The following is a 21,760-nucleotide window of genomic DNA, read 5'->3' on the forward strand; positions in this document are numbered from 1 at the left end:
ATGCATTTTTTCGAAACTCTCGGAATAAAAAGCTGCAGAAAAGATGCAACCACACCATGTATAATACGCTTTAAGAAATTCTGATGTTTTCTTAAAGTAAAAATTTGCATATTTTGCATGGCCGCTGTGGTGGTCGTGTGGTTATAGTGCCGGGCTCGTGATGCGAGGATCCGGGTTCGAGCCCCACAGTGGTGGTCGGCTGAAGTTGGTTTTCTGTGGTTCCCAACTTCAAGGCGCAAATGCGAGCCGATCTCCCCGTTAAAAAGTCTCGCCACAGAGAGCAACAGTCCTACAACGGTAAATCATTCAACCATAACACTTCACTCATAGTTAGTAAAACTGGGGGCAGATGACAGCACTACACATAACAAGCATTACACAGAAACAAACTTTACGTCAGGTTGCACTACACGTACACGCACATTCCCGCATGTACTGATTCGTTGGGGGGGTTCCGTGGGGGGGGGGTTCATGTGTGGTGTAGCAGTAGTAGGTAGGGGCTCGGGGATCCATGATGTTCTTAAGTCAGCCACCTCGTTGGGCAATTTGCCTGTTGTGGCGTTGTATTTGTATTTGTATATTTGTATTTGTATATTATAGGCTGGAAAATATGGCACACGCTTACAAAAAAATTGTTTGTATTCTTATAATAGAATAGTTTGTTTTATTATAATAAATAATTTTATGTTACAATAGAATAATTTGAGTTTTATTAAACCAAAAGTCAACTGTAAAATTTATCTTTTATGAATATTCCCTTATAGTACTGTTTCATGGGAGAAATCATTTTGGAGCAAATTTCAAGAAAAATTTAAACACCGCACTTTTCTAGGATAAAACTTAACTACTAAACACATAACTACTAATTTCTTGTTTTTTTTCACTGACAAATTATTTGCTACGCTAAATGATCAGAATAAATTCTGAATATGTTGGAATGCGATTCAATCGCGGTATTTGGTGTTCATGGTCGATTTTGTTGGATAACTTTCTTTCTTTTTAACCACCTCACCGGCATTGACGCGATACCTCACCTTCTTAAAAACCTTTTTATCTTAGCAACGATATTATGTAATTACCGTTGTATATTGATTTCTCAATGGGATATATTCTCCGATTCCATTTACTTTGCACTTGCTGAAAATCGGGAGCAAAGTCTAGTTCATAAAAAGATATATAACATTTTAGAGGAGAGTTTAGTGATCTCTGCTATATCGGTTAAGGGGTTAAAACAAAAATTCACTTTCGCACCGCCAATAATAGAAAGCAAAAATATTTTTGCGTGCACTTAATGCACCGCAAGCCACCAAAAACATTGTTGGAAACGGAAGCACCGGGAAAGGCCTCCCCCCCCCCCCGTCCTAAGGAATACAGTAATCAATATTTTCATCATCATCCAGAACGAGGATATATATACATATAAACGCATTTTTTCATACTTTTTTTTTTTAGGTGCTAGACAAGCTGTATATTTACCGTCAACTCATGGACGCCTGGTTTCAGAAAGTTCCTCGAAAAAAGTGTGCCTAACACCAGGATGCGTTAAAGCTGGCAAGTAGAAAATATTTTGATACGAAACGAATTATAATGACGCCGTCTCTCAAAACTCTAGTATAATAACCAGTTATATAAATGCTGTTATCGATATATGTAAGAGTTTCTATTTCTCTACCAATTTTCTACGGGACAAAATATGATTGATCAAACTATGTTTAGAAGCCGATTTATATCATGATAAGAGAGAATTATAATACGATACGCATTATACACAGCGTTTTTTTTATATGCTCCCATGATAATCATTAAAAGCACCTGAACTCACGTGAACCTCATCAAAATAATACAGTTTGAGAAAATATTTCAAGTGACATCTGGTCATGAAAATGCTATTTCAGGATTTCGCGTGACCTTCGCGTGTTATGATGGCTATTTTTCTTATTTTTTTTTAAACATGTATTAACCAGGCCGGTATATAGGTCAAGAAGTGTTTTATCCTGTGCTAATGTCCTATGTAGACCACTACCCATAATTTAGCGCCATTCAAGCAGAGAGAATTGCTGTCGAGAAAGCGCTAAATAATTCTCATTCAAAATTGTGGCTTTTTTGGCGTGCATTTGAATGGCATATGTGGCGCAATATTATTATTATAATGTCTCTTTGAGGCGAATATAAGTAACTCATTTTGTTATCACCTCTATATTTCTATTTTCTTTCCTTCCTTGAATTATTATTAGGCATTATTGTTATTATGAAATAGTTTTTTTTCTTTTCCCCCAAATATTTTCGGTTTCAATATCTTTTTGTTGGATTTTTCGTGTATAACGAAAATTATATGTAACTTGAAGGCTTTTTCGCATGTGTGAACATTGGAACAACAATGGTTATCAACGTGCAGTAGTAACAATGATGTTAAAAATATCCATCAATTGTTATGTTCATGAAAAATGCCGTTGGTGACAGTATAGTAATTGATAGTTAGACGTTCCTAAAAGGAATGTTCACGAGGTGCGTGTGTGGTTTAGTAGTACAATGGACCCTCCATAACGGACACTTCCCTTAGTGTGATCACACGTCCTGTTAACATATAATTACTTTTGAATTTTGTGGAACACAGTGCCTCAATGTATTTTGCTACATACAGGGTGTCCTGAAAATCCTAATTCGGTCTTTATCTTATCAACTTTCGTTGTAGAGATATGATTCCGGTTTAGAAAATGCTTAAAAAATGAGTTCAAGAATCTCTGTACCAGTTTCGAGAGGGAAAATAGTGTATGATAAAATAAAAAATTTTCCCCTGTGTCTTAGCACCCAATAAAAAAGTTGTTGCCCTGTCCCGTCTGAGGCCAATAAAAGAATTCCATGATTTTTAATATTCACTGGGATATTTCAATTCAAATTTGGAGAAAAGTTGGAATACAACAGCATGAATGAGGGAAACAAGCGTTGTTCGTCAGTTTATGCTTTTCTCTTTACAACTTTTCTGTGATTTTTGGAATTCAAATATCGCATTGAATAGTGCACTTAAAAACAATGAATTTTTTTTTTGCGTTAGCCTCAGGAGATATAGGGCAACAACTTTATAATTGGAAGTTTAGGACAAGAATGACCGTATAGAAATTAAAGTTTTTTATATTATGAGACACGCCGTATTGTCATTCTGGTACAGAGTGATTGCTGAACACACTTTGAGCATTTTTTAAATAGAGCCTTATCTCCACGACAAATGTTTGGCCAGATAAAGGCCAAATCAGGATTTACAAGACATCCCGTGTATCAAAAAATACAGGGTGGACGAGAAGTCCTGGACACATTTTAAAAACCAATCACAAATCAACCAATCCACACAAATAGGTACAGTTTATACTGAAAGATATGGTCTAGATCTGGGTGGCCTACCACCTTACCAGCTGGTCCGCGGACCGCATCATGTGACCCGAGAGGTGATTTTGTGAGTAGGTAAAATTACTGTGCTTTATATTGATTTTTATATCATTATTTTAGCTATATATATAATTTTCCACAGCAGAAATGATTATCAGATTATTTACATTCATTATTTCTAGTGATAATAGTAAATAGCTACGTTCTCATCACACTGCCTTTTCGTATACACGTATTGCTCTTACAGTTTGATCCTCTCCTCGTTCCCCGACTGAAGCGAACCATAGGATCATATGCTATAATCCTAGCTTCTATAATCACCCCCCTGGACTACTCCATCGCCCACAAGGGGGCGATATTGCTCACTTTGAGAAACACTGGTCTAGAGTTTCTTTTTTTTTGATAAATTAAAAAAGTTCAAACTTTACTCACGGGTGGCACTGTAAAACAAATAACTCGACAGAGACATCAGATAAAATACAACACAAACAGAGCATAATTAAAGTTTGTGGCAATTTGCGTTACATAAAGCAATCACATTTCACAATACGAGCACCTTTTCTGGGGCTACATCTAAGCTGGTGGAAAAGTCCTCATATTGAAATGGGATCGCTTTATGCGACGTGAATTCTCATAAACATTAATTATGCGCTGTTTGTGTTTCATTTTATGCCTTATGTCGAGTTTTTCGTTCTACAGCCCCACCTGTGAGTGAAATATGAATTTTTTTCCAATTCATCAAAAAAAAAAACAAAAAAAAACCCTAGGCCATGATAAGTATTTCAGTGCAGACCGCACCTATTTATGCCAATAGGTTGATTTGTTACTGATTTTTGAAATATGTCCATGACTTCTCGTCCACCCTGTACATTAATGCCGGTCAAGAGAGTTGTTTTCTCTCCCATGAAGACTAATTTATGTCATAAAAGACACATAAAATTTATTGTTCATGAAGATATTTTATTTATGAAGCAGAGCAATTCTCAAACGATATGTCGTGGCACTTCAGGGTGACGTGGAATCAGTTACCACGAAATATTTTTGAGTATAAAATTGTATTAAATGTAGAAATAGGATTGTAATTCCCAATCAGAGTGTGTGTTTTACTGAATTCGGCATGCAGTCGAAGTCTCTTGAGTTGAGAACGGAGAAAGGTGCAGCCAGATTCTCAAAATTCTATTAATTGTGATTCTAGAAGAGGATGCCACGGCTTCAAAGCCCGGAATCTTGTCATGAAAATCTGATCTTAAAACATTAAATCAAACTAATTTTCTGTCTGAAGAATTTTCTAAATCCAAGTTACAGTCGACAATCGATTTTAGGAGCCCACACGTGTTGGCTGGTGCCAACAATGTTTCTTTGAACGCGTTTCCCATTTACGAACGACTTTACGAATTAATTGTTTAAGACCACACGAGTTCATGAAAATGGGTATGATTTGAACATACAGTCGACGTTCGTTACAACGGATGTGTGCTATTGAGGCCATTTCATTATAACGACCGGTACGACAAGTCCCAAATGTTTTCCTATTCCTTTCATGTTATTTTTCCTCCAATATAACGACCCACAAAGGCCATTCAATCCAATACAACATCTCAATTCAACTCTGCACCGAATTTTTATTGCAAAAAATTTTTGTGTTTGACCTTGGCCTTTGATATTGAAGGATTTGGCACATACAGTCGAATCCCGTTATAACGAACTCCAAGAGACCGGAGAAATCACTTCATCATTACGAAATTTCGTTATAAAGGAATTCCAGGTTTTTGATTGTTCTCGTTTTAACTTGTCTGGTGGAGATTAGAAAAGTGTTTACTAAAACGAGATTTTTTGGCTATAACGATATTCGTTAAAACGGGATTTGACTGTATGTGCGCGCATGCAATTAATTATTACAATTTTATTATTACTTTCCAACCAGATTTATTTTCATATTGCAACTGCTTACGTTTTTTTATAAAATGAATAATATAATTTTTGGTTCCGCCCAAAAGCATGGAATTCTCTTAAAAAGTTAATTTTCTTTCAGACTTTCGATATAACGACCTCCTAATATAACTTCCGTTTTCCTTGGTACGACGGGGGGTCGTTCTATCTAACGTCGACTATTTTTATATTGAAATGTGTATTACCTCGGCTTAATGATATTAATCCGATTGTCCTCTGGTTATACTGTACTTTCGTTATTCAATTTTTCTTTGGATTCCTTACAGCTGCCCGGATACTGAATAATCTAGATGAGAAAGCTGACCCTTGCGAGGACTTCTATCAATTTGCGTGCGGTGGCTGGGAAGATCGGCATACCATTCCCGAGGACAGGTCATCGGTTTCGGTCTTCTCTGATTCCCAAGATGACCTCAACCTAAAACTCAGAGGCAAGTGCTAATTTCTTCAAGTTCACATATCCAAATTCAGACATAGAAAAACAGCTGTGATTCTGTGCTCAATTTTTCTCCCATATCAAAATTTCTGTCCTTTTTTACAGATGCATATCTGTGAAATTTCATATTTTATAATTTTTTCCAAGTATTAATGAATTTTAAACCGTTGCAGTATTGCTGGAAAAATCGATGACCGGAAAGGAACCGGATTTCGTAAAAATGGTGAAAACTATGTACGATTCTTGCCTGGACGTTAGTGAGTAATTCTTATTGGTGATTCTAGTTATATATACACAGTGCGGCTTGTTTCCAAATCCGACTAACGATCAGTTAGAACTAATCGATTAGTTCGATCTCAATCGAAAATCCTACAGGGTGGGCAAAAAAGTCCGTATAAACTTTAAAAATTCATAAAAACCGGAAAAATAACCGAAATAAAAAACTTTTTATTTATTACAGCAGCATGTGCTCCACATTGCAGGCGAGTCACAAATCCAGGAACGGCAGAGTGCAGCAAGTCCACATACACGGTTTACAACTGTGAACTAGTTGTGGATTAGGAGCGCAAATATAGCTGTCTCATTTGCATATTAACATCGAAGTCACTCGTACCAGTGCCACCTATCGGCTGTTTTTTGAGTTATTGTTTTTCCCGTCTTGAAAAATTTCCCGTGACCTGGCGATGCTAACCCTGCAAACCGTTTTTATTTCGGTTATTTTTCCGGTTTTTCTCTTATTTTTTCTACTTCTGACAAATTCTTTCTCTTTTTTTTCTCTTCATAGGCCTTCCTGGCCAAAATAGATGGGAATCGGCTCAAACATTTTCTGGTCTGGTTTTTATTCATTTATAAAGTTTCTACGGACTTTTTGCCCACCCTGTATATCAATCATGCCCAACTCATGGCGTGCGTGCCAAATGTGACTTTCACGAAGTCAACTTATGTGGCCCGTAACCCTCAAACCTGATTTCGTGAAAATGAACTAAATCGTTATTCACACAAATATTGTTTGGTTAAACAATGGTTATTCAAATGGTAAATTAGGAAAATTGTAAATCATGAAATATTTTATTCGATTGTGACTCACGACCAGTTACCAAATCATTCGGGTGGCCAATCAAAGAATACCAAATCCCTCAAGTGACCAGCGGTACATTTCCAGATTCTCGAGTGACCTACGGTGTTTTTCTAGGTCACTTAAGCGAACCGCGGCACACTGTCAGATCAATTAATATCAGATCACTTGAATGGCTCACATTTAGAGATTATTTTTAAACTGCCTGCAGCACATTTCCAGGTTTTTAAGTGACCCACGGTGCATTCCTATATCACTTAAGCTACCCGTGGCACACTTCGGGATCACGCACGTGGCCTGTAGCACATTTCGAAGACAATGAAGTAGCCCACTACGTGTTTTCAAAAAAAGTGGAAGACGTGACCCACACTCTCCATAAGGTTGAGCTCTCCCTTGATCTATATTATAAGCTAATATATTACTTAAACTTTTTTTCAACTATTTATTACTCACAATTTTATGAAGTCATGAATTCTTGTTCCTTTTTCACTCCTTTTTAATTTCTATGAATTCAAAACATTCTTTTTCACTATATTGAATGTATTCTTTGTTGACAGAAACTATCGACACGTTGAAGGAAGATCCTTTGAATTTGGCTCTGGATACCGTCGGAGGTTGGCCGGTAGTCGTCGGTGACAAGTGGGACGAATCGAAATTCGACTGGATTGATATGCTTATAAAATTCCGTAAAATGGGTTACAGTCACGACATACTCATGGACTTATCGGTCACTGCCGATTACAGGAACAACACCAATCACATTCTCGACGTGAGTATGCTCCCATTTTGTTTTCCGATTCATGTATTTGATGTTTGTTGATGAGTATTTTCAGACAGCCAGCTTAAACTATTTTGACATGGTTAGCCCGGAAGGGGGGGGGGGTGTTCTTTACCTGCGGGTAAATAAATTTTTTTTCCAAAATTAAAAATTCACACACACACACACACAGTTATGTACTCAGACCCCAACCGAACATTAATTTTTTGGAATTTTCAAAATGTTCTTTTTTTTGCGTTTTTGATACTCAAAAAATGCATTAGAAAGAAACATAAATGTCAGCAAATATTTATTTAAAAAAAAATTCAATTTTAAATTTTTTTCTGGATAAATAATCGTGTTTTTCGTTCAAATATTTTCAACCAAGATGATGCAGGGTATATTGATCTTCACATGCAATGTTTTTCAGAATGTTATTGCTAAATTTTGTACAATAAATCATAATTTTCCTAGAGGCACTTTCTCCTGGAAGCCACCTTAAACATCCTTCCTCGAAAGTTCAACCTTAAGTGCTTCCCTCTTATAAAGGCCTTCAAAGTTCATATTCGCCATATTTCTAACTCAAAAATTACACAATCCTTTAAGTCAGGGCTTTACTCCCTGAGATCAGAAGAAAACAATCTACAGTGAAAAAGTGCATTACACTTCAGTCATAGTTAGAAAAATTGATGGCAGCACTACACATAACAGGCATTACGGAGAAAAAAGGTCCCGTTAGGTTCAAAACACGTACACACACATTCCGGCATGATCCAGTTTGTTAGGAATTCCGTAAAGGAATGTTTCCAAGATGCATGTACGGTTAAGTAGTAGTAGTGAGAAAAAGCGTTTTGCATTTGTGACGATTCCCTAAAACTGAGGACATTCTGCGTATTTCATGAAAGTTCGGTACAAACACGGGCAGAACTTTAAAATACACACTTTAGAGGAAGGTTTCACTTTATCATGGGATAGGAACATTAACTAATTACTTCTTGCGAAAGGAAATATGAAACCTAAGAAAAAAAATGCAATCTATTTTTCTCTATAATATATTTGTAAAAATCGTGGAAAAAAAACTTCGCTCTAAACACTTGAAAAATTGAGGATGGTCAAGAAGTCGAAGGGAAGAACAGCCTGTAACCCGAAAAAAAAGAATGTGGGTTCATTAAGAACTCTCAAATACTACGCGTAGTATTAAAAGCCCTTGCTCTTTCAATAGATTTTTCAAGTGCCACTATTCGAACACTCAATTCTTTTTTTCCTGCTTGGAACAAATGCAATTAGTTTTGTACTTATTCTTGAAAATTTTTCATATTTGTTCTCTTCTTTGTTTCTAACTGCAGCTAGATCAGCCTCTTTTGGGTATGCCGGACAGAAGCTACTTTTTGCGAGGATTCAATGACAGCGTCACCTCAGCCTATTTCAATCTCATGATAAAAGTGGCCACTAAACTAGGCGCTGACAAAGAAGTTGCTCTCAAGGAACTCACTGAAGCCTTCCGGTTCGAAGCGCAGCTCGCGAACGTGAGTATTAAACTGTTTTAATACAAAAAAGAAAAAATCCATTCCTCCATTCTGAAAGCCTTCTATTGTTTGGTGGCAAGTAAAAACATCGCCAATGCATATTGCAAGCCTTACTTCCACGTTTTTGAACGTTCAATAGGGAATTTATCGCAGTGTGCTTTCCGCGATAATTTAGGACTGACTCAGATTTCCTTATAACTAATTTGTCTAATTTGTATCACTTGAAAACATGCAAAATGGGCATTATAAGCAACTGAAGATGAAGGATAAACTGTAAGATCAAGAAATAAATAATTCCACTATTAATCAAAACTAATATCCAATGAAAAAAATAATTTCGGAACAAATAAAAGTTTTCAATTACAGTATTTAGATTCCTTCCGTTTTTACTCGAGGTCCAATTACGTAGTCCACAAAGACGCCGCTGTACATTACATCAAGTCCTCTTAAATCTTGATTTCATCGTTACAATAATATTCTAAATATCTCAGTATGACTTGGTTGTCCGAGAAGTTTTAGTTTGACCCACAATGTCTGGAACGCTGAAGACACCTGTTATAAGATGTTCATCAATCGTTGACTTCATTAATGCCATAAACTTTCTCTTAAGACAAGATGTTGAAATTCACTATAGCATCATTAAGAAAATCCCGTTTGTGATTTCTACATCACTGAAAGAGTAAAACTATAGTTAAGAATTATCAAACTTATCGGCTCAAAAATGATCAAATATTTTTTAAAACTGTACGAACTTGGAAAAAAAGTTTAATTTTCTATAAGTAATAACAATAGAAAATCTACTTCACCGATGAATTTTATTTTAAATTTACGTGTTCAAAAACATTGCAGAAAAATAGTATGTTTATCATTGATGCATTGCACATTAACTTTCATAAATAAAGTATAAGGTTTTACCAACTACTGAATATTCATGTTTTCATTGTGCAGTTTTCATTGCCGAGAGAGGAAAGAAGAAACATCAGTCAACTATACAACAAATACACTGTGGAGCAACTTCAAGAACTCGCCCCAAAGGTGAACCAATCAATCAATCAATATGCCATACAATGCATATTTTGTCAATTATCTTGAAAAATTGTAATACGTTTTTATGAAATTAAACCGGTTCTAAATTATTGAAAACATCATTGAAAAAATAATTCTGAGGGTTTTAGCAAAGAGTTCCAGCTGATGTGATTCTGCTTCATTATTCCCTTACGTAGTGATGGGTGGACTTCGGGGGTGTTTAGCTCTTTAAAAGATGGGCGTTCACTTCATTGCTCATGGGAATATCTGGGACGGAAACCTTATTTATGAACAGGGTCAAGCTCAAATTTATTTTCAAAACGCGCTAATTATATTCCGGAATTAGAAACAAGGTTTTTAGGTGGTTTTGTTTTTATTCCCACTCATTACGCACTTTCTTCTCAGGAATAAATGCTTTCAAAAGAGTCTTTTCGCAACTTGACACTTTGCATAAAAACACCCGAATATTTAAAAATGTTTGTTACTTACAATACGTGAGTTGTTATTCGTAGACAAAAAAAATATATTTTTAATATCATGTTCTTTGAGAATTGAGGATCGAATAAAATTTTTACTACAGTAAAACCTCTCTTTTGCGGACACCGGTGGGACAAAAAATGTCTTCCGTAAAAGAGGGGTGATCGTTAATCAGGGGTTTGAAATTAATACTTTTATTATACAGAGGGAAATTATGATTTCATTGTAAAAGAAAGGTGACCGTTAAGAGGAGTTTTACTGTATATCAATAATAAATAAATAATCAATAATAAAGCAAAGGGCTGTTGAGTAGTCTTTACTTATTAACTAGAAGACCCTGCAATTGCTTCATTATCAGGACCGCATCTGACGGGTGTCCGTTAAGAGGGCTTTTACTATGTTAACAATTTTCTAGTTGTATTTTCGACTTTTAATCAATGTTATTATTGGTTCATAGATCGATTGGTTGAAGTATTTCAACGGGCTGTTGAACAATCAAATCACAGAGGATGAACCAATTGTGGTCACGGTGCCAAGTTTTATCAAAAAATTTTCGAATCTCATCGAAACCACTGATAAACGGTGAGTTTCTTGCTGAAAAGCTAATCCTTTGCCGGTAAACTTCGAGGAATTTTTTGCTTTAGTAAATAAGAGATTTCGATGACGCTTATCATTTACTTTGTTCTGAAATATTTCATTCTTTCCTGTTTCTAGTACTGTAGCAAACTATCTAGTGTGGCGCATGGCCGCAATGTCCATATCCCTTCTTTCCAAAGACTGGCGCAATATAGCGCAGGAATACACGGCAGCACTGACTGGGAAGTCGCAAGAAGAACCTCGCTGGGAACAGTGCTTGACCTCTCTGACCGGTACTCTGGCAGTCGCTCTTGGCTCGTATTACGTCCGACATCATTTCAGGGAAGAGAGCAGAGATGCTGTATGTAGTACTTACTATTATATTAGGATTATACTAAACTATTTTTTCCTACTTATAAATTGCGGATGAAGTAAAAAAACATCGGGATTTCTAAGCACAGATTAAGGTTAGGGACACTAAAGGTTTCCAAAAGTAGTTACTTATGCTGAGAGAACCAGATGGTATGAAAGTGCTGCATCGTTGATATGAGATTGCTCCAAGTTTTTTTTTTTACCAAGATCACGCATGTGCATTGTCGACAACTGCTTTCAGACGCCTTTCAGAGCAGTCGCAAGCTGACTACTACTATTTTTTAACCGTACGTGAATCTCGTAAACATTCCTCTGAAGAATTTCTAACGAATTAGTACATGCAGGAATGTGTGTTGAGAATGTAGTGTGTTGCCCTAACGCATTTATGTTGACAAAGTTTGGTTATTTCATGTTCTACTGGTGCTATCAGCTGGCTTCCATATTTCGAAGTGGAAACGGAGCAAATGCTTAAATTTTTATAGTATAGAAGTATATTGTCGTAGAACCACGCGCTGGCTGATAATCAGCATGTGGACGCCATCACATAAGGTTTCAATGCAGTCTTTTGAAAGCTGAATTTAAATCTGAACCTCTCACAGCAGTATCTCAACAGCATATCTCTGCAATATTTTCCTTAAAACATTTCGAATTCTACTAAACACTTACGACAAAAAAATAATTTTAACAGGAAATTCTCATTATTATGTTTTTGTAGATGAGATGAAGTTAAAACTCATGATTAAATTAATAAATAATTCCTCACATCATGCATCGACTCGATGTTAGAATTGCTTGCCATTTTGCGAATTTATAGCTAATTGATTTCATACCTTGCATAATCTTAATAAAATGAGATTTGACATTGACATTATATAATAAGACACGAAGGAATTTTACTTTGAAATTTTTCACTTGCAATCTCTTGCTATGTGAATAAAGCACCTGTACAACACGAAAATTACAATCTTTGTGACCAAGCAAATACTGTCATTGGCCTTTATCTAGAAACGATTCAATTTTTAGGTTCAACACTAAAATGTCCAATGTTGAAAAATTCTAACATAGGAACCATAATTTGTCCTTTAATACAGGGTGTTTCAAAAAGAATCATCCGATTTTAAATGCGTATATTACGAAAAATATTGAACTTTAAAATTAATTTCATATTACATGGCTAATCAAAGTTTTTTTACAAACCAAATTAAAGGTGCTTAACTCTGTCAGATGGGCTCCACATTTTCGTCTGATATGCGGGGATGGCCAGGAGATTTCCCTTTATACAGACAACCCGTGTCTCGAAACTGTTTATACAATCGCCTAATACTCTGAGCGATAGGAAGTTCAACACCAGGATATTGTCGACGAAAAGCACGATGAACAGTTGTTACGGACTCACATTTCGGGCTCCCACTTCGCGAAGCTTATAACACAAAATGATTTCTGTTGTTCAGTCGCCATCTTGACAAACACTGAAGTGGCGGCCAAAGGAAGGGCGTTATCGCTACCTGTCGGCAACTGTATGAAACTCGAGATTTCCCTCTTTCCACCCATACATTATTTGATCAAAACGGATTAAAAGCTGAATAGTTATGATTTTTTTTTTTAAATTGGATGATTCCTTTTGAAACACTCTGTATTTTATGGCATTGATAGATGATTATTTCTTTTCCAGAACCGCATTTAATGAACTCCTAATAATTACCAAAATCTCTCTGAAATCTATCCGAAGCTATTTTATTGCTTTTTCATTGGAAACATTTGATAATTTATTATTTTGATATCAATAAGAAATATAAACTATTTTTAGGCAATGGAAATGGTCGAATACATACACAAAGAATTCTTGCACATTCTCGATAAGATAGACTGGATGGAGAGCGAAACGAGAACTCAAGCCATCGAAAAAGTAAGTAATTTGAATTGAGTAGTGAATTTTATGCTATAAAAAAATGTGAAAAAATGGCTGGTTTTAAGCGCTCATTGAGCCTAATCGTTATTGATTAAAGGAGCAATAAAATAAACCAGTGTTAAAATATTTTTATAGTAAAACATAAGTGGCAGAGGATCTCTAAACAAATGAAAGTCAGATAGCGCCGTACTCTCGAACTGATTGAAGAACTTCTACAGAACGAATTTTTGAATTTCTGTAAAATTTTCTGGAACGACCACATTTATGTGTAGATTTACTCTACATTTGATAAACTTTCTATACCATAATTTTTTGATGATACGAAGTGACTTTGTTACACAGAGCGATAGCGTCTTGACGTATTAGCCAACGGGGGCTTCTGAAAAAAAAACACTTACTCTAAGTGATTGAGGATTTCTAGTTATTCTAATTTTATTTACATATTTTATTTAATTTTAATGTTAATTCGATTAAAATTATTAAAACAAAAAAAAAATTACAAAAGTGAAAAGAGGAACCACAGATGTGTCAACTCGGGGAACTTCGAGCTCATTAAGATGGCCTTGATATACTTGGAAACTCAACTGCAATATAATTTCTTGTAATTTCTTGAGGAAAAACAGAGGCAAACGGCGAATATATTTCTTATTATATTACATTTAAATTCAATTTATTGTATAGAATCGATTTAAAAAAAACTATGATTTTTAAAATAAACTAGTGATGAATATTGAATTCCATTTCAAACGATCCAAACTATTAAAAATTTTACCTCAGCTGTTTTTTAAACGATAAATTTGACACTATTCATAGAACTACAGAAACATGAGACTTTACTTGATTTTAAATGCAATATAGTAAAAATACCGTCGTATATAAAAATAATAAGTATTCTACTAATAACAGACTTTCTTTGACAGGCAAAGAGCATCACTCCTTACATCGGATATCCCAAAGAATTGAGGAATGATAGTGCTGTTTCTGATCTTTATGCTAATGTAAGTACAACTGAATTAATTTAAAATGAATATAAAGGTTTTTACCTTGGTGAAGAAGTCCTTAAACTAATGTTCTTTTTGTTTTCCATTATTCTGTTCAGTTGACTCTTAGTGAGAAGTCTTACTTCGATAACATTCTGAACGTGAAGAAGTTCGCCACTGATTACGCATTCAACCAGTTGAGGAAACCTAACATAAAAGGAGAGTAAGTACACAAACGTTTACGAAAATTTTTTGCATAAATTTTTGAAATCGCGAAAAGAAAAATTATCTTTTATACCCAAAACTCTGAATTGCATCTTTTTTTCTTCTTTTCAGTTACCACAAATTTCTCTGTATATCATTCATTGAAATGAATTTCAATAGCTATAAAACTGAAAAATAAATCAAAGAATATATTTGTTGCAGTAAATACGATAAATCGGTTATTACTCATAATAAACGGTTGTTACGCATATTTATCAACCATCTTTGTAAGTTTGATAAATTTATCACATTTACCGGCGAATATGTATAATACCCACGTATGGTAAATTTGATAACTACTGAAAAAAATTATTCATCACTTTTACCGGCGATTATGCATAATAACCAAGTGTCGATGGTAAGTTTGATAAATACTTGAAATTTATCGCCTTTATCTGTGATTATGCTTTATTAGTGCAACTGGTGAATTCAATAAATATAAAAATAAATTCCAAATGAGTCTAGTATGTGTGATGAATAGATCAAGCCCAGTAAAAAAAATTTACGATCGCATCCCCGATATAACGATACAATACATGTGTGAATTATCATGTATTGTATATCATATTGTACGATTCACCATGTTTAACAACGACGTGTCGTTTGAATGTCATGCATAATCGCCGGTAGGAGTGATAATTTTTTTTAGTACTTATCAATTTACCAACGACGTTTGGGTACAGTGCATGATCACCGGTAAAAGTGATTTAATTTAGGGAGATTTATCAAACTAAAATGCTCTGTGATTATGCATAATAACCCGGAACCGAATTTATCACATGCACCGTAACATATTCATTAAAATGAATGATATCCTGGATTCTCACAAAATGCAATCGTAAACCATTTATATAGACTATATTGATTCTCATAAAACGAATTAAAAAAAAAAGAAAATTTCTTCCGAAGATTCTTACAAGATTTATGATTGAGTTTTCAATTACGTATAATTTTTTTTATCTCACCACCAGGTGGAAAAAGCATGCGAGAGCTGCTGTGGTGAACGCATATTATAACGCTCTGGAGAACAGCATTGGTAAAACCCTGATTTATCTTTACGATATAACACTAACATGATAAAGAATGTATTCCGGTAATAACGCGTTTATGTGGTAGAAGCTGTCTCGGCCACACAAACACACACAAAGTGAGATTCAAAACATCGTTCGAGATGCATTGAATCTCACCTGAAAGCTAGTCCAGCACCAGAGTTCCATTTAGTCGCATTAGTGAGTTCAGATGAAATTCATCAGTTTTCTCATTTACAAAGAGTGCAGGCATCGAAAAACTAGCGGAATATTCTCTTCCGTACTTACAGGGTAATTATTAGGGCTCGGATTTCTGTCTCTGCATATTTCGCTATTTTCACGTGATGAGCATATTTTCAAAATTTTAGGGCATATTTTACATATTTCATGATTTTTGATATAATGTAAATTTTTTTCCTCGCTATTCCAATCCCGCTTCAAACTGGTTTTTTTTTCCGATTCCTGCCTCTGATAAGAGCTCTTAGGGCTAGGATTTTTATGCACTAAAAATGGAACGTCATTGCTGATTGGTAAAAAATCCTGAAATTTCGGTTTTCCAACCAATCAGCAATCACATTGAATTGTTAGAGTATAAAAATACTAGCCCTTCGACACTGGTGTGTGGCTGTAAATAGATCAATCGTCTCAGTCGGTGATGGTATATCGTGGGAAAAATTGGATAAAATTGGTAAATGGGGGAGGGATTTTTTAGCGTTTGTAGGTAATTTTAAGAGTTTCTATCAAATAAAAAGAATTTTTTATTTATATTTTCAGTTTTGTTCATTTTTAAAGCTAAATACACTAATTGGCTAGATATTTTTACCTATAGATGGCAGCACATTAATTCTGAATTTGGAGGGTAAAACTTGGGATCAAAAGGGAAATTTTTGACGGAAATTTTGGCTCGATGAAGTTAGTTAGTAAAACGAAGAATTTATGTTCTTACAATAAGTAATGGTTCAAAATAGTATAGACTACATCAACACTTCTCATTATCATATTATTTTGCTAAAACTAATGTTATTGAGATAGGAACGAAAACTTTTTAGGACACATTTTTCGTTTTATAGAGCATGTTTGTAGTTCTTAAGGGCATAAATGCATATTTTATAGAACATTTTTTAGAAGTTTTTAAAGCATAAAAATCCTAGCCCTAGTGATTATAATTGAAGTTCCCGTGCTCTGAGTATAGTTTTTTCTCTCTCAAAAACTGCTTATCCAAATATAGCCAAATTTTCAGGATATCTTAATGAGACCGTGGGAGAGAGACATAAAAATTTAAAAAAGAAATTAATTTACTACAACCAGGTGGAAAAGTGGTGCTTTTTATTCAATTTTTTTTTCTCCCGTGGACCGCATAGCGTATATACAAAGTTTCAATGGAATACGTCCTCTAGAACAGGTGCCACATAGGTCGGAGTAGTGTCAGCATACTAACGGGTGCTGTGTCAGTATACTGAAACCTGAAACTATTCAGACCTACGTACCACTTGTTCTGGCAGACGTACTCAATTGAAACCTGCCATAAACGCTATTATATGGACCATAGGAAAATGTAAAATGTAATAAAAAGCGTCACTTTTTTCACCTGGTGGTCGAAAACTTAACTTCTTGTTTTTTATTCATAATCATCTCTCTTCCGTGCTCTCATCAAGATATCCTAAAAATTTGGCTGCATTCGGATGAGTGGTTTTTGAGGAAAAACCTACTCAGGAACTTTAATTATAGTCACCCTATACTTCAATTCTCCTTTAGGTGCCAGCACTCAAACGTGGCATTACCGGGCACATATCACTTGATAAAAAAATTCTCATTTTTTGCTCCCTCAATCTCGTCATTGCCAGATGCCTTTCAATTTTACCAGATATATGTCCAAAACTTTCCTTATATACCAGGTATATTCAACCCGTTGCTCGCAAGCACTATGGTGCTCCCTGAAGCACCCATAGTGCTCAATGCTCGTACCCGAATTGGTGCTCGCGAGCACTTAATCAACGTTCCAATTAAACAGTTTGTGCAAATTGTATTCAAGGATTAAAATCATCCTAATTTCATGCATTTGTGTGTCAAGCATGCCGTAAGTGTGCTCTTCTTTTTATGATGGGTACAGGCAGTGCTCGCGACTAGAAAAAGGTTGAAGCCCTCTGGCATGCACCAATCGATATTCGGTAAAAATATCAGAAATAACCGAAAGTTCTAATATCGATGTTTGTGCTTCTGCTTCGAATGTCTGCATTTGATTGAGCTTCAGTTTATAAATAATTCGCATGGATGTTTGTTTCATTCCAGAGTTTCCGGCCGGAATTCTTCAGGGTTCATTTTTCAGCAAGGACAGACCACAGTAAGGAAAAAATACACACATTTCTCCTTTATTAAGTTTTCGGGTGTCCATGCTATATGAATGCTATGTATACAGGGTGATTACCTAATTTCCCCTTGCCGCATTTAACCGTTGATCCTAGAGACATACTTCCAATTAAGGAAAGGCATCCAAATAACATGTAGAACTCAGATATGTCATTCATGTTGCAATATAGTTATTGAAATCTCGAAATTGACTTTTTAAACGGACAGCCCTGTAATCAAAAACCGAATAAGAAAATTGTTACCCTGTCTTTCTTGAGGGCAACAAAAATATTCCACGTTTCCAAGTGCAAAATTCGCCAAGAAATTTAAAAATCGGAGGAAATTCGGGAAAGAACACCATAAACTACCAGACGACGTTTCTTTCACTCGTTCATGCTCTTCTTCCCCAACTTTTCTCTGACTTTGCATTCAAATATCCGAGTGAATACTGCACTTACAAACGTGTAATTTGGCTCCAGGAGAGACAGGGCAACAACTTCTTTTTTAATTGGGTTCTTTAGGACAGGATGACCAAATAAAAAGTTGATTGCTTTCATTTTAATAAATATACAACTCCTTGCCTCATGAATGACGTATCTGATTTCTATATGTTATTTGGATACTTTTTCGTAATTGGAAGTGGACCTCTAGGACCAACGGTTCAGCAATATAATGCGGCCAAGGGGAATTATGGAATCGCCCTGTACGTCAGGCTACACTGTATGATCATGAATATACAGCAGAAATTAATAACACCTTTTACTGACATCACAACCGCCACTCCCTTAGGGAAGATATCCACCAATTTTTGAATGTTTACAATTCATAAAATTTGCGGGTTCGGATCGGAATATCACGTCATTCTTGTAAACGATCTGAAACTAGTTCTAATGAATGCCACATATTCTTGCTGTTTTCTTTTATTCTACTACTGAATCGCAAATGCGTCTCATTCATATTCCTCTACGGAATTTCTAACGAATGCGTACGTGTCGAAACATGCGGGTGTGATTTTGAACCTAAGGTGAAGTTTGTTTCTATGGAATGAATTATGTGTTACTCTTCAAGTGCTGCCATCTGTATTCCGAATTCGGAGTTGCGTTTTTTTTTCCTTGCACACAGCCGACGTTCCAGTTCATCCCAAAGGTGCTGTATGGCATCGAAGTGAAGTTTTTGAGCAAACTATTTCAAATTCCTTATCTCCCATTTCAAGAGACCAGATGCGTATGTGGATGAGCTATGCGAACTGCTGCCCAGTCTTGTTGAAACAGTAATGGTTTCTCGAAGAACGACTGTTGTAACTGAATGTCGCCACGTTGCGGAAAAAGCAGAGTTAATTGTCCATGATGTCACAATATGGCGCTGTGTTCAGTAGCCATGCACAACGAAAAAAAAGAGTCCATACCCGGAGAAACAGCCGTACAGTTACTGATCAGACAGGCCACTGCCATTGAAATACGGAAGTTAAACAGCAACGCCGGTGTAGATCGAACAAGCATAACTTTGACAACATAAATACGTTTGCACCACGCATATACAGTACACTCACACAAACACGTTCCTGTATCCCTTCCAGACCCGAGCATTCATTTGTTATTTGGAATTTTCAAGATGTTTTTGCATTTTTGATACTCAAGAAATACATTAAAAACATAAATGTCAACAAATATTTATTTTTTCCTTAAAATTTTCAATTATTTTTCTGTGAAGAAATAATTCACTCCGTTCAAATGTTTTCAGCCAAGATGATGCACGGTATATTCATCTTTGACATGCAATTTTTCCAGAATTAAAACTTCAATGAAAGTTAAATTTTAAGTGCTGTTTTTTCTCTTGAAAGCCCTCAAAGTTCATATTCGCCATATTTCTAATTCAAAACTTACACAATCCTTTAAGTAAGAGCTTAACTTTCTGAGGTTTAAAAGAAACCTGGTGGGGTGGAGAGGGGGGGGGGATAATGCACTGCATGTTATTACAGTTGGCACCCCGATACCACCCAGGACTATGTGATTAATATATAGCCCTAGATACCACCACTCATGGTTCCAAGGGTGCGAGAGGTTAAAGAAAAAGTTATACAGTGAGAAAAAGCAATCCACACATTTGTGGCACCAGGGCCTTAAAAAGGTATAGAACCAATTCGTTAGAAATTCCCCAGAGGAATGTTTATGAAGTGCATGTATGGTTATAGACACTGATCAGATCCAATGGGTTTCAGGCACGTTCACACATTGTTGATCTGACAGCATATCTTTGGAGTTCCGAAAAATAAATGTTTTTTTTCTCCCGTTATTATAGTTACTTGAACTTTGGAGCGATCGGTTTTGTTATTGGCCATGAAATAACCCATGGATTCGACGACAAAGGTATGAATTGGTATTGTATAATATGAATTTTTTAATGCGGATGACATTTTTAAATGCGGTATATTTACTTATGATTTGTTCCTTATGAAAATGCAGTCATTACAAAATAGTGCACTCATTTTCCTGCCAAAAAGAAATTGTCTCTGCTTTAAAACTTGGGATGCAGTTGTCTCAAATGCCTTATATAAACGATAAGGTATAGACGCGTGATCAGACGAAGATGATGTCTAGAGAGTGTGAAAGTATTTTCCCTGTTACCGAATTGAAAAGCTCTCAAGGGCTATTTGTCTACAGCAGTGGTTACCAAACTGTGCTCCATCAGAGATTTCTTGGTGCTCCGCAAAGTTATCAGTGCTCGAATAGCAGAACTTTTTTTAAAATCTCAATAATATATATGTTCGTATGAAGCACAGGATAAATACGAAATAGATTTACTCACGTAAAACACTTTTTAGTGCTTCTACAAAAACACAGAATACCTTCAATTTATTCTCTTTCAGTTTTTTCAACGTATTCAAAATTTTTTTACATGTTTACATTAAAAGCATTCCCCACTTCTAGCATCAATGCAACTTTTCATTTTTTCACAAACCACTTCCTGCAAGTATTTTGAAGTTCATTAGCTGATATGCCATTAAGTTTAGGAACCGCAGTTTTTGCATCTCAAATTTCCCTTGCCATTAAGTACCTCTTGATTTGACAAAAAAAGTAAACAAATGTTTTTAGGGAAGAGTGAAGCCTACTTTCCTCACAATGAAAAACAAAATAGACCTGGTAGCTTGCCTGGTATGGGATCGCCGTACGCAGTATGTAATCATTTGCTTTACAGCTTTTTAAGACTTTTTCGGTAGGGGGAGGGAATTGACTGATCCCTCTCTTTGTATAGAGCAGGCAGACCTACAACATGATAATGCACATACATAACAACAACTTACAAAGGCTTCATAATTCATGAATAAGCAGCAAAATACTGAGTAGTGATTACGCCTGACTTATATAGGTAGATATATATATATATATAATGTTTTCCTATACATAATTCATAGCTATGTTTTTCATTTTTTCATTAACTAAATGTCTTTCTACGATTTGGTTGTTGAATTTTTTTGTCCATCTTGCTTAGATTTCTAGATAACACAAAAAGTTCCCAAGTTTTCCACCAGACGGCGTTCCAACCTTTCTTATCATTCGTCGCGTACTCGTATTGCTATACCACTACGCTACTTTCACGATTCTATCTGCCATATTTCAGAAGTTATTCAGGATTATGTGAAATTTCCAATGTTCTTTATTT

General features: G+C 35.5%; 1 protein-coding gene across 3 annotated transcripts in view; it reads left to right on the forward strand.

Moving 5' to 3' along the window:
* The window catches only part of LOC149075455 (neprilysin-2-like), a 63,249-nt gene that overhangs the window by 34,879 nt on the left and 6,610 nt on the right, over positions 1 to 21,760 (forward strand). For all 3 annotated transcript variants that reach the window (XM_089242809.1, XM_089242810.1, XM_089242811.1), the window contains 14 exons: positions 1,453 to 1,551; positions 5,598 to 5,759; positions 5,938 to 6,021; positions 7,397 to 7,608; positions 8,943 to 9,122; positions 10,071 to 10,157; positions 11,083 to 11,207; positions 11,340 to 11,562; positions 13,381 to 13,479; positions 14,403 to 14,480; positions 14,582 to 14,685; positions 15,698 to 15,762; positions 18,044 to 18,095; positions 20,399 to 20,466. In XM_089242809.1, coding sequence (XP_089098935.1) covers positions 1,453 to 1,551; positions 5,598 to 5,759; positions 5,938 to 6,021; positions 7,397 to 7,608; positions 8,943 to 9,122; positions 10,071 to 10,157; positions 11,083 to 11,207; positions 11,340 to 11,562; positions 13,381 to 13,479; positions 14,403 to 14,480; positions 14,582 to 14,685; positions 15,698 to 15,762; positions 18,044 to 18,095; positions 20,399 to 20,466 — 1,638 coding nt within the window. The remainder of the gene's footprint in view (positions 1 to 1,452; positions 1,552 to 5,597; positions 5,760 to 5,937; positions 6,022 to 7,396; positions 7,609 to 8,942; positions 9,123 to 10,070; positions 10,158 to 11,082; positions 11,208 to 11,339; positions 11,563 to 13,380; positions 13,480 to 14,402; positions 14,481 to 14,581; positions 14,686 to 15,697; positions 15,763 to 18,043; positions 18,096 to 20,398; positions 20,467 to 21,760) is intronic.

This window comes from Pholcus phalangioides, unplaced genomic scaffold (genome assembly GCF_987345545.1).
Source record: "Pholcus phalangioides strain wild (caught in Gottingen) unplaced genomic scaffold, Ppha-v1.0 ptg000015l_1, whole genome shotgun sequence".
NCBI lineage: Eukaryota > Metazoa > Arthropoda > Arachnida > Araneae > Pholcidae > Pholcus > Pholcus phalangioides.